The sequence below is a fragment of the Somniosus microcephalus genome, chromosome 13 (assembly GCF_052327205.1).
Source record: "Somniosus microcephalus isolate GS21.2 chromosome 13, FLI_Smic_1.0, whole genome shotgun sequence".
Classification (NCBI taxonomy): Eukaryota; Metazoa; Chordata; class Chondrichthyes; order Squaliformes; family Somniosidae; genus Somniosus; species Somniosus microcephalus.
Window position 1 is genome coordinate 155,416,955 of NC_140999.1, and position 16,325 is coordinate 155,433,279.

The window sequence follows — 16,325 nt, forward strand, 5'->3', positions numbered from 1 at the left end:
TCCTTACATCCCCCCCCCCCCCCCCCGACCATGACTACCGCTGGTCGTGCCTTTCCCACCAGCTGTGTGCAAATGGTGGATGGGAGGTGGATAGAACTACTACTATCTGATGAAGGGTCCCAGACCTGAAACATTAACTCTGTTTCTCTCTCCATGGATGCTGCCTGGCCTGCTGAGTATTTCCAGCATTTTCTGTTGTTATTTCAGATTTCCAGCATCCGCAGTATTTTGCTATTGTATGGCTACAGTGGCATGGATGAGGATGCAGTCTCTCAGGATGTGAAGACTGGAGAAGCTGGGGTTGTTCTCCTTAGAGCAGAGAAGGTTATGGGGAGATTTTATAGTGTTCAAAATCATGAAGGGTTTTGATAGAGTAAGTAAGAAGAAACTATTTCCAGTGGCAGAAGTATCGGTAACCAGAGGACACAGAGTTAAAGTAATTGGCCAAAGAATCATAGACGACATGAGGATTTTTTTTTTACACAGCAAGTTGTTATGATCTGGAATGCACTGCCTGGAAGGGTGGTGGAAGCAGATTCAATAGTAATTTTCAAAAGGGAATTGGAGAAATACTTGAAGGGGAAAAATTTGCAGGATTATGGGGAAAAAGCAGAAGAGTGGGGCTAATTGGACAGCTCTTTCAAAGAGCCGACACAGGCACGATGGACCAAATGGCCTCATTCTGTGCTGTATCATCTATGATTCTATCTACACTCTCAAGCTACTCCACTCAAATGACCACACAGTCCTGATATTCCTCTCCCTAGCACCCGAGGAATGCTAATTTTCTAGGCAATACAGAGAGGAAAAGCAGAGAGATTTTCAGGATTTACCGGACAGGCAGTCTTGGAAATGAGCCAGGAGGAGTTTTTTCCTAGTCTTCCCACCACACTTTCCTTTCACTAAATTGGAAGGGCAGCCATTTTAAGGAACACTTGAAGAAGCTGGCATTAAGCCTTGTGCCTTGACTTCCTCAGATTGTATGGTCTGAGGAAGCCAGGCAGCAAGATAAGGGGAGCCAGAAAAGGTAAGTACTACTTTTCTCTTCCAGCTGCCCAATGGATCTTTGGGCCTGGAGGCCGACTGTACGCTGTTCTTCAATGGTCACAGCTGCAGGGCTTTCAGGCCTACAGCTGCACATGTGCTCCCATATCCATTTCCCATTGCACAGCCCACCCAACAGGGTGGCAGTATAAAAAATGGCAGCTCCCCTTTAAGTGCTGGCTTCTTGTTAGTAGCCAGCAACCAATTAACTACGAAACACACGTTTTATACGGGCAGATTGAGAACACATCATGTTCCTGTTGTGAAGGCTGGGACCGCGTTTAAATTGTAATCTTTAAGTGAAACTCTTGCCAGTTCTTGATGAGAACTTTCTGCCCTGAAATAGCTGATGCTGCAAACAATCAAAAAATGTGTGCTACTGTTTGTCATTCTAACTGTGTGGAGTACCTGTTTATTCAGCAGAGTAAATGTTAACGCAGCATTCAGATCTGACAGTGAAAGATTGACTTAACACTTACATGTTTGCATATTAATATATAATATATATATATATATATATATAAAATAGAGCCACTAAAATAATCTGTAATATTAGGAATAAATCACTGGCATAATGAAAGCAATTATTGTGCGATGCCCATCAGATATGAATGTGGCACAGCTGACAGCAATATGTGCAATGTTGGTCTATCTCGGATCCATATGTCTTGAATACAACAACAATATAACCAGTTTCTGCCCTAGTAATAAAGGTCAGAAGATACTTTCTGAATAATTTTATTTACTTCTTTTGAGTTATTAATAAAATTTATCATAAATGTTATGTATCTACTTAAATGGGCTATTTTCACCAGCGCATGAATTTTGACTAAAAAGACCACATAGACTCTTACATTTTATACATACCCTTAATTTACTTTTTGAACAGTATGCAGTGGGAAACATTGCTTTAAAATCCTTAGACGCTTTGACATAGTTTATCAGACAAGTACAGTATTGTAGTGCCACACAGATATCACAGTTCCATACCACTACATGCATACAAAGACATTGATTTTCACAGAAACAGTTGTTAAATCATAAAACACAACAATTAAAAGACTTATGTAATAAAATTTACAACCAAAATAAAACTTCAGGAGATACAAGTAATAGTGCCTGATTCAGAAATTATATTGTCAAGTCATTAAACCCTTAATAGGACAGCAACGACTATCCAATAAGGTAGTAAGTACACCCATTTTGCATTTGATGAAATACAGAAATGCAATGTTGCGTCTACCACTGTCCTCTGCTGAAAATGGCAAATCCCTTCGTTTATTGGAATGTTATGATAATGGTCAAACACAAATGGGAAATGTCTGTTCATGGATCAGATGTAATGGTAATTTGGTATAAAATGAAGATTGTTCTGATTGAATAATTAGCAATGTCTTAGAACGTGCGATTTACCACCCTCAAAAATGAATAATCCTTGCAGTCCAGCTATCACTGGCATCAGGAGATTTGATCTTGCTGTCCATGTGTACCATGTGATAAAATAGACAGTTAGAACAACATGGATTCATTCACTGAGGAAAAAAGCCTTTTTTTTTGAGTGCCATTTGTCTATTTAAACATAACCAGCAGAAACAGTCATTTTTCTTATGGATACCAAAGAATTATTGCCAATGATATCAGCAAGGATAGGATAACCTTATAACTCTATGACAGGTAGGTATATATAGGTCGAAACCCAACTTCCAGACTGAGGTGTCAGTGGAAAAGGTAAAGGAACTCTCTTCTGCTTAAAACTGCAGAGTTGCATGTAACCATAGACACCAAGTGCCCAAATATTTGCAGTACTGCTAGGCCTTGTTTGTAAATTTGAAACCCATGTTGATTTTCAAACAGTACCAGTCGATATAGGTGATGCAACATTAGGACAGTTTAGTGTTACAGAGCCACTGCATTGAATAGTGCCTCATCATCTTTATTGAAATAAAACAGACATTTTGACAGTGAGTGCAGCCATTTCATCACTCAGCAACTGCTTCATGATCCATATAAGGAAGTGCTGGAACTGACGTATTAGGGCTACCCACGTTCATTGGAGAATTTTAAAATTAAAAAATGTCACAGTGTTTAAACATGAATACCATATGAAGCGAGTTTTCCCAGACTCCCACAAATTACACTTTTTACACCAATTATGTGGCATTGGCATGAGGTTCAGATTAGCGCAACAATCGATCATGTCGTTCTGAATAGCTTGGCACATCTGCTACTTTCCATTTGCGTTCAACATTGTTGGAATTCTTCTGACCTTCTTTGTCAAGAAGGCAGCTCTTAGCTATCTTGTGGAAGATGTTGGCCTTCCAACAAGGGGTGATCACCAGGTGAGAATGGCTGATGGCCTCTGTGCTATGAGCAATTATGCCAAGGTGTTTAGCCACAGGAAGCCTGGGATGGGAATCTCTGATTGCTGATAGGCGGAGGATTTGCTTGCTTCTGCAACTGAATTGATAAACAAATTGAAACTAGAGCCTGCCAGCTGCTCATTGTTATGCAGGGTCCTGTTTATGGCAACTTAGCAGGGAAAGTGAGCTATCAGGCAAAGCAAAGGGCCTTTAAAGGAATACTTGATTCCTCTTTGAAGCACGTGAGAGCTGCTGCAAAGATACATTTTGATGTCACAGATCATGAGATCAAAAAATTTCATTTTATAAAAAGATATTTATTTGTTATGTGTATTCATCGTATGTTTTTCCCTTGAAAAATCAGCAGATTTGCAAAAAAGAATGAGCTTGGTAGTTATGGCAAGATGCTGTGCAATGCAGCTCACGGGGGCTTGTTTCTCTCGCATTACTTCAGCAGTCAGGCCTGCTATCTTTTGACATCTTCATTATCATGCCACACAATCTCTCTCTGCTAGCATGCTGGCATGAGAGCTGTTTCGTGTTTCTTTTGCCCCTTCTGCATCCATAGAAACCAGGTTGTTATGTGATAACATTAATTACATGACACCAAATAGATTTGGTGCCCTTTAGCAGACATGCAGTTAGCTGTGAAAATCAATTAACAATTCTCTCTCAAACAGTACTCTAAGAAATTAAGTTACTTACATAATTTAATAACATTTTTTTGCTTCTAACTCAGTAATTCATGATACAAAACATAATTTTGTTTTACTTAGTTGCCCTTATATAAAGTTTGCTAAAATACTGATAATGTTTATTTGAACAGAAAAATAGACTATTCTGCGACACATGCAGGTCATGTGACCACTTCATACATCTGATACTCATAGGGCCATGAAGATGGCAAACAAGAAAATGCAGAGGTTATCCAAACATCTGCACTTGAAAAATAAAATATTTAACTACCTCTTACACTGATTTCCACTGCCTTGGCTGTGAGCTGCAAATGTGAGCTGTACCAGTTTGTGATAATTATTCTTGAAAGTTACAACTATGTGTTAGATACATTTTAATAAACAGCAAACTAAAGTTTTACAGCAGGGAATACACCGTACAAATTGTGGTTTGACAGAGGTCGATCATCTGGATTAAACTAGCAAGTGGTAATTGTTATCCTGAATACAATGAGACCTCAACCCCAACCCATCTGCACCCATCAAGCAGTAGTGTGCGTGCTCGTATTCCCCTGGTATGGAACAAAAATTCATTGGGAATGCTGCTCTCCCTTCACCGGAATTGGCTAATGTATTTTATCTGGAGCTCTTGTACTTAAAGCAAGTTGGACAGCAGAGGTTTTATTATGTACAAGGTTCTGCCAAGACAAGGCACGGAGAGATCTACCACTGCAGTCTTAAAGTCATCAGTCTTCAATGTAATTATCTGGTAATGATAATCTTTTGGAGGACTCATTCTTTCCTAACTGCATCTTATCCATTCAGTCCCATACGAATGATTATTTTCAATTGTGCTTTCATACAGGAATTATCAGAGACCTAATATATACCCTGCTTTTAAAAGAAAATCTTATTAGGAAAAATAGGAATATGGGAACAGGATTGGGCCATTCAGCCCTTCGATCCTGTTCCACCATTCAATTAGCTCATGGCTGATCTGTACCTCAACCTCATTTGCCAGCCTTTGCTCCATATACCTAACAAAAATCTATTGATCTCAGTCTTGAAAGTTTCAGTTGAACAATAGGCAACAAGATTTTGCTGGAAGTGTTCGCTATAGCATTTCAGGACATGATTAGCATTGTCTGACACCCTTATAATCTTTCCGTGTTTGAATTACACCTTTCAAATGGCCTACCTCCTTACACATTACTTGGAACTGCCTTGGTTTTATTCCCCATTGTTCTCTCTTTAAGTAGATTTCTCAGTGAACTTCAGCAGAATAAAAGAACAGTTGAGCATGGTGAAATCCTGCTAAGGTCATTGGGTTGTGGAATTTGGTTAAACAGATTGGAATGAATTATTTGTACGGACATAAGGCATGCAATTTTTTCTCCGGCATATGTTTACTTAGTGGAACTATTGTAATCTTTAATGGAATAAAGAAAATAGTTCAGGCTGTTACAGATTTAACAATTTTTTAAAGCTTCCTGTCAGCAACAGGTTTTGACAATAAAAAAAATGTAAATAGTTATGTCATTAAGTATAAAATATTAAATAAATTAATTGAAATAAGGGAAGTAGATTTCAAGTGCCAGAGTAGAGCAATTCAGCTACGCAATTTTAAACAAAGCAAATTGCAACAAGAGCAGTTTTCCAAGCGAGTGTTTGGCATGTGGATGGCGTTTTCTTTGCTTTGAGAGGCAGTGAACTGCCTTTGGTATCAAGGGCGAGTTGCACCAGTACGACCCACGTTTAGCATAATTTGCATCTTTTGACAAATTGCGTGGGAATATAGAATTGATAATTGCTACGTACACTGTTCCCTTATCTGCATCTTCACACCTATCTCACCTTCACACCACATGCTATCTGTCTGCAGACTTGTGATTGTTACAACTGATATCTGATACCAATTACTGAGAGTCTCTAAATTCCATGGCTGCGATTTCACCTACCTGGGCGGCTTCAAGGTGGGAGAGGTCGGCGGCGGGGGGACGACCCCACTACTGCGTGGATCATCATGTCGATAAATCGGATCTTGCCCTAATGGGCCTTGTTAGGCCCGCCCTGCGCATTTCCTGGCCCTATTAAAGGGTGCGGGTCTGGTGACATCACCGGATGACGCGATTATTGCCGGTTTATTTAAAGGGGCCATGGCCCCAGTTACTGTCAGTTGCAAATTGATAGCATTCAGTGCTGTCAGTGTTTGGGTCCCTGCACTCTGAGCTTGCAGCAGCTCACTTCACAGATGAGTCTGTCCATCATCTTGTGGAGGGAGTGAGAGCACGTAGGGAGGTTCTCTTCCCTGCGGACAGCAGGAACCGGCCTCCCCAGCAGTCAAAGGCAGCGTGGCTGCAGATATTGCAGTGGTGTCAGTGGTGGTTCGCACCTGGGTGCAGAGCCGCAAGAGGTTCAATGATCCAGTAAGATCAGGAAAAGTGAGTATTAAGCCACAATTATCTTGATGCTGCTGTGTGTCTCATCACATTCGTACCACTCTACATTGCCACCCCTACTCCTGCACAACGCTACACAGCCCAACATCCCTTGTACCTTCATCCATCCCTCTAACTCTATCTACATTATCAGGTCGCCATCTTACTATGCAGCCCTCACACTGAAACTCATTGTTATGCAATGACAGCAACTAACAACACAAAAGGAGGCAACTTGGTATTGTCAACCACTCCATCAAATTGTTAGTGTAAAGCTCTATGCCATTCCATTCCATTGCTTACACTCATACCATCGCCCTCACTGAACCTTCTCTTCTTTCCCTTCTTGCAGGAAAAGATAGCCCACAATAAGAGGGAGCGAACAGGAGGAGGGTCTCCACAAACCATGTCATATCTGGCGAGTGCAGAGGAGGCAGCACTGGAGATTGCTGGAGTGGTGGATATTCCGGAAGTGGGGGACGGCTCAGTAGAAGAAGCTGGTGACAGAATGAATTTCCATACAATTGCATGCCTTTCATCATTGCCTCTTATGGGGTGTGATGTCAAGACAAGATGAATGCTCATCATGTGGATAATGCTATGTGTCTGCAGTAGACATCCTGTATATCGAACTGATGTCTTCACTCTCCCACAGGTCCATCAAGAGCACCCCCCCACCCCCCCCAATGTCCAGGAGCAACAGCAAGAAGACTCCTCAGAGGAGCCTCCTGCCTCTGAGGGCACAGCGTCACCTCAGACAACGCAGAGTCGCACACCTCGGTGGGTATGTCACGAGATAGAGTAGTGTTGTCACCTGGTGTCTCACAGATCACAACTGAGCAGCAGCAGATGGTGGAGACAGTGACAGCAGTGGAGACTCATCATCAGAGGATACAAGAGTCCCCTAGCTCTGCTCAACTGCATGCAGACGCTGACCTTCAGGGGCCATCCAGGAAGAGGACGATCCTGGAGCTGCAGGAACAAGTGCAGGAGGCTCTGACTGGTTTTGCGACCGCGGTGACTGCGAGTGTGCAGCGAACGGAGGAGTCCATCTCCAGCATGAGCAACACTGTGGCGCACTCACTGGCAACTATATCTTCCTCCATAGATAGGATGGCCACCTGCATGGAGGAGACACAGCGCTAGTCGCATGAGAACATGGTTTCACTTCAAAATAGATGCTCAGCTATGGGGGGAGAGATGGGGGAAAATGGAGGAGAGATGGGCATCTATGGAGGAGAGAAACCAGAGACTCATAGACATCCTTTGTAGGAGGGATGTCAGTATAGAGGTGGGCCCTCATGGCCCTACTGAAGTGCAGCAAGGTGCTCTCCAGCTACTTGCTAGCAGGGCAGTGCGGGTGGCCCATGAGAGGGATGATGGTGGGAGGGGACATGGAAGTGGGGGCTCCGCTCCAAGTGCTCTGACTTTCACCCGCTTGCCAACCCCTCGGTCAGAGCCCCAGATGCCTCCCCGGACAGTGATGGCTGAGTCTGCGCATGCACAGTTGCAGGAGGAGCAGACTTTGGTGGAGCCATCAGTGAGTCCAAAACCCAGAGGATGACCACCAAAGGCGTCTAAGCAGATGCAGCACAGAGACGAGGAGGCTGCCTCTACCTCTGCTGAAGCCGCAGGGGTACCACGACGTAGAAGTGCCCAGAAAAGAAAGATCCCACACAAATAATCACAAGGGTAGTCACTCGGGTGTGTCTTTCTTTATCAATGTCATGTTAGTATTCTATGAAGTGCTGTTAATAAATCATCTAATTGTCACACTTGGAGGTCATTGGCAAATTTGTGTGATGAAATGGAAGTGGCAGAGTGAAGGGTCAAGGTTCATTTCACACCCAGCAATGGTGGTGAGTCAAAACAAGGGACGAATCATTGTTTGACTGCTGCATGGTTTTGGTGTTGGGTGATGCAAACCTGCGTACACAGGTGGCAGCCACATGTATAAGCTGCATGAAGTTATTGAAATCTGCCAATGATAAGGGTATCCCTGGCGAGACGGGCAGCAACATGTTCATGTACTGATCACAATGGGACCGCCGGCTCGTCCAGGTGTTCCTCATCCTCATAACCAGCCTCATGGTGAGCCGCCTCGTCCTGACCCTCCTCGTCCTCCGATGAGGCTCTGCGCTCAGCGCTGTCTTCCTCATCCAGTACTAATCTTCGCTGCTGTGCTATGTTGTGCAGGGTGCAGCAGACGACAACTATTCGCGAGACCCTAGCTGGTGCGTACTGAAGGGCTCCTCCTATCTGTTGAGGGATTGGAAGCGCATGTTGAGCAAGCCCATTGTCTGCTCGATGACACTTCTCATGGAGATGTGGCTTTGATTATAATGTCCCTCAGGCTTATTTGTTGGCCTCCTCAAAGGTGTCATGAGCCACATCTTCAGGGGAATAGCCCTTGTCTCCAAGCAGCCAGCCGATAAGACTGTTTGGCGGTGCGAAGAGCTGAGGGACGGTGGACTGGCGCAGGATGTACGAGTCATGGCATCTGCCAGGGAACTTGGCACACACATGGATGATAATCTTCCTATGGTTGCAGACCAGCTGAACGTTGAGGGAGTGGAAGCCCGTGCAGTTAACAAATGCTACTGGATTGTGATGGGGAGCTCTGATGTCCACATGTGTGCAGTCGATGACTCCCTGCACCTGTGGGAAGCCAACAAGAGCAGCAAAGCCAAGTGCACGTTCATTGACAGTGGCTTCATCAGTGGCAAAATGAATATAATTTGTGGACTTGTTAAAGAGGGCATCGATTACCTGTGTGACACATCTGTGGGCGGTCGACTGCGAGATGCCACAAAGGTCTGCTACAGATGCCTGGAAGGAGCCTGAGGTGAAGTTGAGGGCAAGGGTGAGTTTGACAGCCACTGGTAAGGAGTGTCCACCCATTCCTCTGGGCTGCAGGTCTTGCTCCAGTAAAGTGCAAATGTCTGTGATGACCTGGCGCGATAGCCTGAGCCTCCTTTGGCACTACTGCTCCGTCATGTTGAGGAAGCTCATCCTCTGCCTGTATACCCTGTGTTGGGGGTATGGCCTCCGACGTGGTGCAGCCCTGCACTGATGCCCTATGACCTGTGCAGCATCAGGTGGTTGAGGAGAAGGTTGGTGCTCTTGTTGTTGCTGCTGCTGCTGGTGTGGCTGGTTCTGCTGCTGCTGCGGCTGATCGTCATCAGATTCGGAGGACCAAGGTGACAGAGCATAAATCGTGCCCATTCTGATGATTCATATGGCAGGTGAAGTTCAGATGACAGAATCAATCTATCAAAGGTTAGAAATGATATTGCAAGGAGGTGACAGTGAATAGAAAGTTTACTGCAAACACTTCCCAAATGCATAAAGCTTAAAAGTCTGATCCAAATACTCAAGCCTGAAACTCCTGAGATTGGAAAGTGACCAGCTGTAAAATGGTAAATTTTAAACCACTTTTGCAGCTGCCACCTATTGAAAGAAATGGAGAGTTGTTCAGAACCCGAATGACGGGAACCTCGTGGAAAACTTGGGGAAAATACTTTGTGCCTGCTAAAATGGTGCGTACATTGGTTTAAACACCCTCTCAACGCGCACAATTGAATGACCCGCCGCCGTGTCTGCAATGCACAGGCAGAACCGGCACTAGGGAAACTCACAAGGAGGCGGGTTTAGAGCGGGATACCGCCCCACTGTCAATCATTGGATTTTGACAGCGGACTCACCTCTGAACCCGCCCACTGAGCGCCGGCAAAATTCAGCCCCATGTATGGAATGGTGGCATGCAGATTTAGAGTGAACGATGAAGCTGCATCTCAGCACTAGGACCTGTTAGATGAACAAAATTATATATTTCATACTGATATGGTGGTAATTTAAAAAAATGGTGAAAATAGAAAAGTATCATTACCCAAAGCAAGGTTAAGTTTACTATTAACCTTCTGAAACAGTTACTATAATCAATTACATACCACAGTGTTAAACAGGAGTTTTATATAGTGTGTAAACAGTCATTTGTGTGTTTATATATTATATATGTGTTGATATAATACATCTCTTGTATACACATGGACATATTTAGGAAAAGGAAAGCAGCAATGTATTTCTGATTTCCTTTTCCATACTGATTTTGCCTTGTATCGGGGGTAGACTGAACTAATGTATGCGTAATTTCTTTTAGCTTCCTAGGAAAACGACATTTAAATGTCACATAAGCTCAGACTGAAAATGCATGTCTTTGTTGTCGAGGTGGCTTTCATACTGTTACATTCAAAGGACTCTTCAGTTCTATTATTGTTAATTTTTAGAACTGAAGATAGTATTTTATAACAAGATTACTATACCAAAAATAAAACTTTAACATTTTCAAAGTGCTACTTTTTAATCATTTAGATCTATACCTTGGCAGCCAGAATGAAAAAATAAGCATTATTCCATTGTTAAAAATAAATCTATCATTTAAAACTGTAAACTTCAAATCTGGTAAACGTGCTAAGTTTGGTTTGATATTGTACTTTGAAAATAAAGTCTATGATCATATTCTTTACCATGGAAACCTTTATGAAATGTTATGATGTTTTACATTTTCAAAAAGGATTTCTGGCCTTGTTTACAATAAAGTTATGTCAAAGCTGTGAAGGCATTTCTACATGGGCATTATGTTTAGATATTCAGAATGAAAAATATCTGTGTATATGTTTCCATTCTAGAAAATAATCTAGCCGCAATAATAAGGTTAACAGAAATGATAACGTTGGAGTTGGAAGTTTTGATACAGGTAATTAAAATTTTCATAGCAGAAACCTTCTTCATTTGATAGATACATTCATCTATTTTGTTGTATGATGACAATTCCAACCATTGTAATATATATATAGACCTAAATTGATAGTGAAGCTTCACTATGATAAAGGCAGTTTCATATCCATCATTTAACTGGTGCAACTCACCCTCCCCCCCCTCCCAAACATTTTATTTTCCTGACCAATAATTCAGGGCCAAGGTTAAGATCTTTGAATATTGAAAGAACTTTTCAGCTTCAAAAATACATTCTTTTCTTCACATGACATCTACAATATGACTTTTGCAAGTTTTTAAAGCTAAGTGTTAGCTAGCAACCATGATTAAAGAAATACACAGAACCAAAGAATATTTCTTGATATGCACTATTTTTGGAATAAACTGCAATTTTAAAAATCTTGTTACATTTTTAATTTTGGTGCAGAAATGTTAATGCATTCCTCAAAGGGTTAATTAAGGAAATTGAGCAAATACTGCAATTCTACAACCAATAGAGCCTAATCGGAACTAAAACAAGCACATCCTCAGTGCAAGCGTTTTTCTTCTTTTGCTTCAAAGATTATTTGCATCCACTAGACAAATCACATGATACAATAATGGTATCCACTGTGGTTCAATTATGCAACCAGAGTCTGTAATTGAAATCCAGGCAGTGCCCTTCAAAGGATCCAGAATGTTTTTCCAAAACTTTGTTTTTTTTATTTGCAAATAAATACTTTCTGCATTTCTCTGAGAGCCCACCATGATCTCTATGTTTAAGCTGTGTAATCAGACTTTGTATTCCTCTATAGTCATTGGATAGGCAGAAGGGATTTAGTAATGAAAAAGAATAGTGTGATAAAATTCTGATGGTATGAGTTAGCAGAAGTTTGGTATAGTTTTTCCCTTCTTCAGTGCTAATGTTCCATGGGCAGGACCTTTACATTTTGGTCAATGTTCTCAGGTTCCCTTCCATTAAACACTCCTTTAGACTTTAAAGGTAACACTGGCTTGCTTGAAATAGTTTTTCATGCCATGCAAAAAATACAAAGCTCTGTTTTTTGAGGATATGCACTTTCATTTCACAATTCCAGCTCAGACAGCAGCCTGGCAGACCTAAAGGTCAAATGGTGTCATCATATGCAGTGGAACAGCTACTTTCACCAGATGTCACATGAATCTCTGGTGAGATGTGATTGTCCAACTTGTTGCCTTCTTGGTTGCCACTTTTCTTAACTCTATCAGTTACACTTTCCATACTGTACATGCAGTTTTGTCCAAAGTGCTTTGCTGAAGAAGCCACACCAGATTCTTCTAAATAATTTCCATCCTTTCGGTAGACACCATCCTTCTGACTTGGATAGTCACTGTTCAGGATGTGGCAGCTGAGACTTGTTGGTCCAGAAGGGTTCCTTCCAACCAGAGACTGATCTTCTTCATCACTGTCTGCATCAATGTACTTCTTTATTCCGTCATCATGGAAAGTAAAAACCACTGGTATAATGTTTTCCGGAGGTTTAATTCCAGATGAAGTTGTTGAAGCTTCTACACCAGGCAGCTGTCGCTCCATATGTAATGGGCCATCCATGGGACTTGTGATACTTTTAGAGCCAATCATAATGGGGTCAACAATTGCTGACAGTGCTGTTATGTTTGTGTTTTGAATAGTATTGACATCACCTTCCATAAAATTTACTTTGAGAGATCTAGATTTTATGGGGTTGCCTTGTTTGAATGAGCCTTTAGGGCTTTCTACAGAGATGCTGCCATGTTTATCTATTGCAGAGATGTAAGCAGAGTTATTAGTGTTGATGTCCAAGAGGTTCTTACCATAACTGCCTTCTAGTGCTGTGGCGGTTTGCATGCTTGGTGCATTATTAGATGGCAAGACTGGTGATTCTTGATCCTGGATTTTTTCAAGACCGCGGTTCACCTGCACTTTATTGGGCAGTGTTACTATAGGACTGTGAGTAAATTTTCCAGCATCAGGAAACTCTGTAGCGCAACTAATGAAACTGTCTATGCTAGACAGGCTTCTCATATCCACTACTCCATCTGGTGTGCTTAATAGTGGGTCAGAGGGATCAGAAATTTTCTGCATTTCTATTTGATTTTGCTTTCTAACTTTAAATGGCTGCCTCATTTGACTCACGTTCATATTAGGCTGAGATTGTGTCTTTGCCATTTTACTGTACATCTCCTCTAATTTCTGTACATTTAGGTGTTGTGGGCTAACATTTGGGTTGCGTGCATTTTCTGGAGAACTTTGTTCTTGGTATTTAGCTTCAAAAGATTTGCTAGAGCTGGTCTCGGATACAGTTCGCTTTCCCCATTTCCACTTGCTGGGAGAAAGATTATTATCCTGCACTTTTTCATTTTTGTCCATGTTTTCTCCATTTTTCTCAACAACAATATCCATAAGTTCTATGCTACGAGCAAAAGCATCTTTCATATTCATCGAGACAATGCTTCCATTTCTCTTAGCTCTCTCAAGTGCTTCTCTTCGTTTTATTGCTTTCTCCTGTCTTTTCTGCTCTTTGTAGAACTCTGAGAAGTTATTCACAATAATTGGTATGGGAAGAGCAATCACCAACACTCCTGCAATACAACACAATCCACCGACTATCTTGCCCAAAAGGGTTTTAGGATAGATGTCACCATACCCAACAGTTGTCATAGTGATAGTGGCCCACCAGAAAGAAGCAGGAATACTCTTGAACTTAGTGTCATCTTCATCCTTTTCAGCAAAAAACACCAAACTTGAAAATATCATTATGCCCATGGCCAGGAACAAAATCAACAGTCCAAGTTCATTATAACTTCGTCTGAGTGTGAATCCTAGAGACTGCAAGCCTGTAGAATGCCTAGCCAATTTGAGAATTCGTAGTATCCTCATAATACGGAAAATCTGAACCACTCGTCTGACATTCTGGAACTGAAGCACACTTTTGTTGGATTCTGTGAGAAAAATAGTGACATAATATGGCAAAATGGCTAATAAATCAATGACATTCAGTGGACCTTTAAAGAACTTCCATTTGTTTGGTGATGACAAGAAACGTAATAGGTATTCCATGGTGAACCATGCAATGCACACGGCTTCTACGTGAGCCAGCTGTGGGTTGTCTGTGACCTGTCCAAATTCATCCTCGTCTTGTAGTTCAGGAAGTGTGTTGAGTGACAAGGCAATTGTTGATAATATTATGAAAAGAATAGATATTATTGCCAAAATCTGTAAAAGAAGAGAACATTTTGCACATTAGAGAGTTCAGAATATGTCATTTTTCAATTATTTCCTTTCTTTTCTTAAATACAGTACTGTATATCTGAACATGTATGAAAAGATTTGATATTGGTTATCATTAGTGATTTGTATGGATAATTCTATGCTCTTCCTGTCTGTCACAGATATTTGAGTCTGTTTTTCTCATGTTTATTTTAAAATTCTCCAATATGACACCATTGATATGGTGGACATATAAAAGTCAGTATACGTTCAAAATATAAATATTCAGTTAAAATATCGATGTCCAGAAATTACTGTTGATGATTGTAGTGGCAAACTCACCTAATGGCCCATAATTTGCGGTCAGCGGCGAAGCAAAGGCATTCACCGTTCGACCCCGAAGAAAGCTTCCCACAAAGATCTTGCGATCTCTGTGGTGAGAAGTTTGGCTTTTTCGACGTGCAGTTGAGATCAGTGTAGTTTAGTGGGAATTCCATAGCGTGAGCTGCTGTGACGTCAACAAGCTGACTAAGCAGCCAATCACAATGTAGAATTCATACAGACAGGGAACCAGGAAACAAAAAAGCTCCTTTTATTCTGACTTTTTAAAAATGTTAGAGAGCAAAACAAAGATTGGGGCTCTCACATGGGGACAAGGAAAACCTGAAATAAATATGAACAAACTTTAAAAAAATATAATTCTTTTTAAAGTTTCTTAAAAATTGAAATTTTTATTATAATGTATAAATTTGACACTCCACAAAATTAAAATGAGTTTTTCAGGGCTATAACATTTGTTTAGCAGTTAATACACTATTAAAACTCCAGTTACACCTAATCAACATGGTCTAACTTTTAATGGTGTATTTAACAGCGATATTACCGCAGAAAAGTCCAAGGGCTAGAAATTCGGCTCCTTTGCGCCTGCCGTTAGTTCTCCGGGGGCTTCCGTGCTGGGCGCTACATGTCCAGCATTAACTCGGTTACCGCCCTCAAATGGGGCGTAACCGAATTTCGCGCCCCAAGTTTTCATCAATTTCACTGATTTCCCTGATTACACTGATTGCCAGCTATGGTGGGGTGAGGGAGGAGGGTGGGCACAGCGCAGCCAGTGTCGGAGCAGTGAATGACTGACTGCAACTTCAGGATTTCCGCGCATGCGTGACATGCTGAAGTTGCGGTCAGTTTCAAAGGGGTAATGACAGCGAACACTGTTCGTTCCCTGTTATTACCCACCACAAATTCCGGGCCAATGTGTTCTTTTGACATTCCTCTGACTGATTGGCGCCCGCAGTTCACTTGATTTATCCTGATGAGGTCCAAGGATGAATTTTCTTAATCATCGGGCCTCTCTGTTCTGGCACACCATTGCTGCATGTTCCCAGAATCAGGTGCAGTTTGGGGCATGAAGGAATTTAGGTCCCCTTGTTTCTATCCCCAGTTTCAAATAATTTAGATAAACTGTAAACGGCGATGGCTCCAGTACTGATTCCTGTGGCACACCACTTTTGACCCCTTACCATGCCTACACAACTCCATTCATACCCACTCTTTGCTTTCTCTGGTTTAGTCAATTTTCGATCTATCTCAGGAGCTCGCTTCCTATTCTATTTCTTCCTACCCTGTCCTCCTTGGTAGCATTTTTGCACATCAGTCAGAAGGTTGTGAGTTCAAGTCACCGTCTAGAGATTTGAGCACACAATTTAGGCTGTTACCTCAGTGCAGTATTGAGGGAGCCTCTGCTGCACTGTCAGAGGTGCCGCCTGTCAGATGAGATGTTAAACTGAGGCACTGTCTGCTCTCTCAGTTGGACCTAAACAATTTC

General features: G+C 41.8%; 1 protein-coding gene across 3 annotated transcripts in view; it reads right to left on the reverse strand.

Annotated features, from left to right (window-relative positions):
* Window positions 1-515: 515 nt before the first annotated feature.
* kcnb1 (potassium voltage-gated channel, Shab-related subfamily, member 1) overlaps window positions 516-16,325 on the reverse strand; it is a 386,592-nt gene continuing 370,782 nt past the window's right edge. For all 3 annotated transcript variants that reach the window (XM_086005406.1, XM_086005408.1, XM_086005409.1), the window contains exon 3: window positions 516-14,506. In XM_086005406.1, coding sequence (XP_085861532.1) covers window positions 12,398-14,506 — 2,109 coding nt within the window. In that variant the 3' untranslated portion in view covers window positions 516-12,397. The remainder of the gene's footprint in view (window positions 14,507-16,325) is intronic.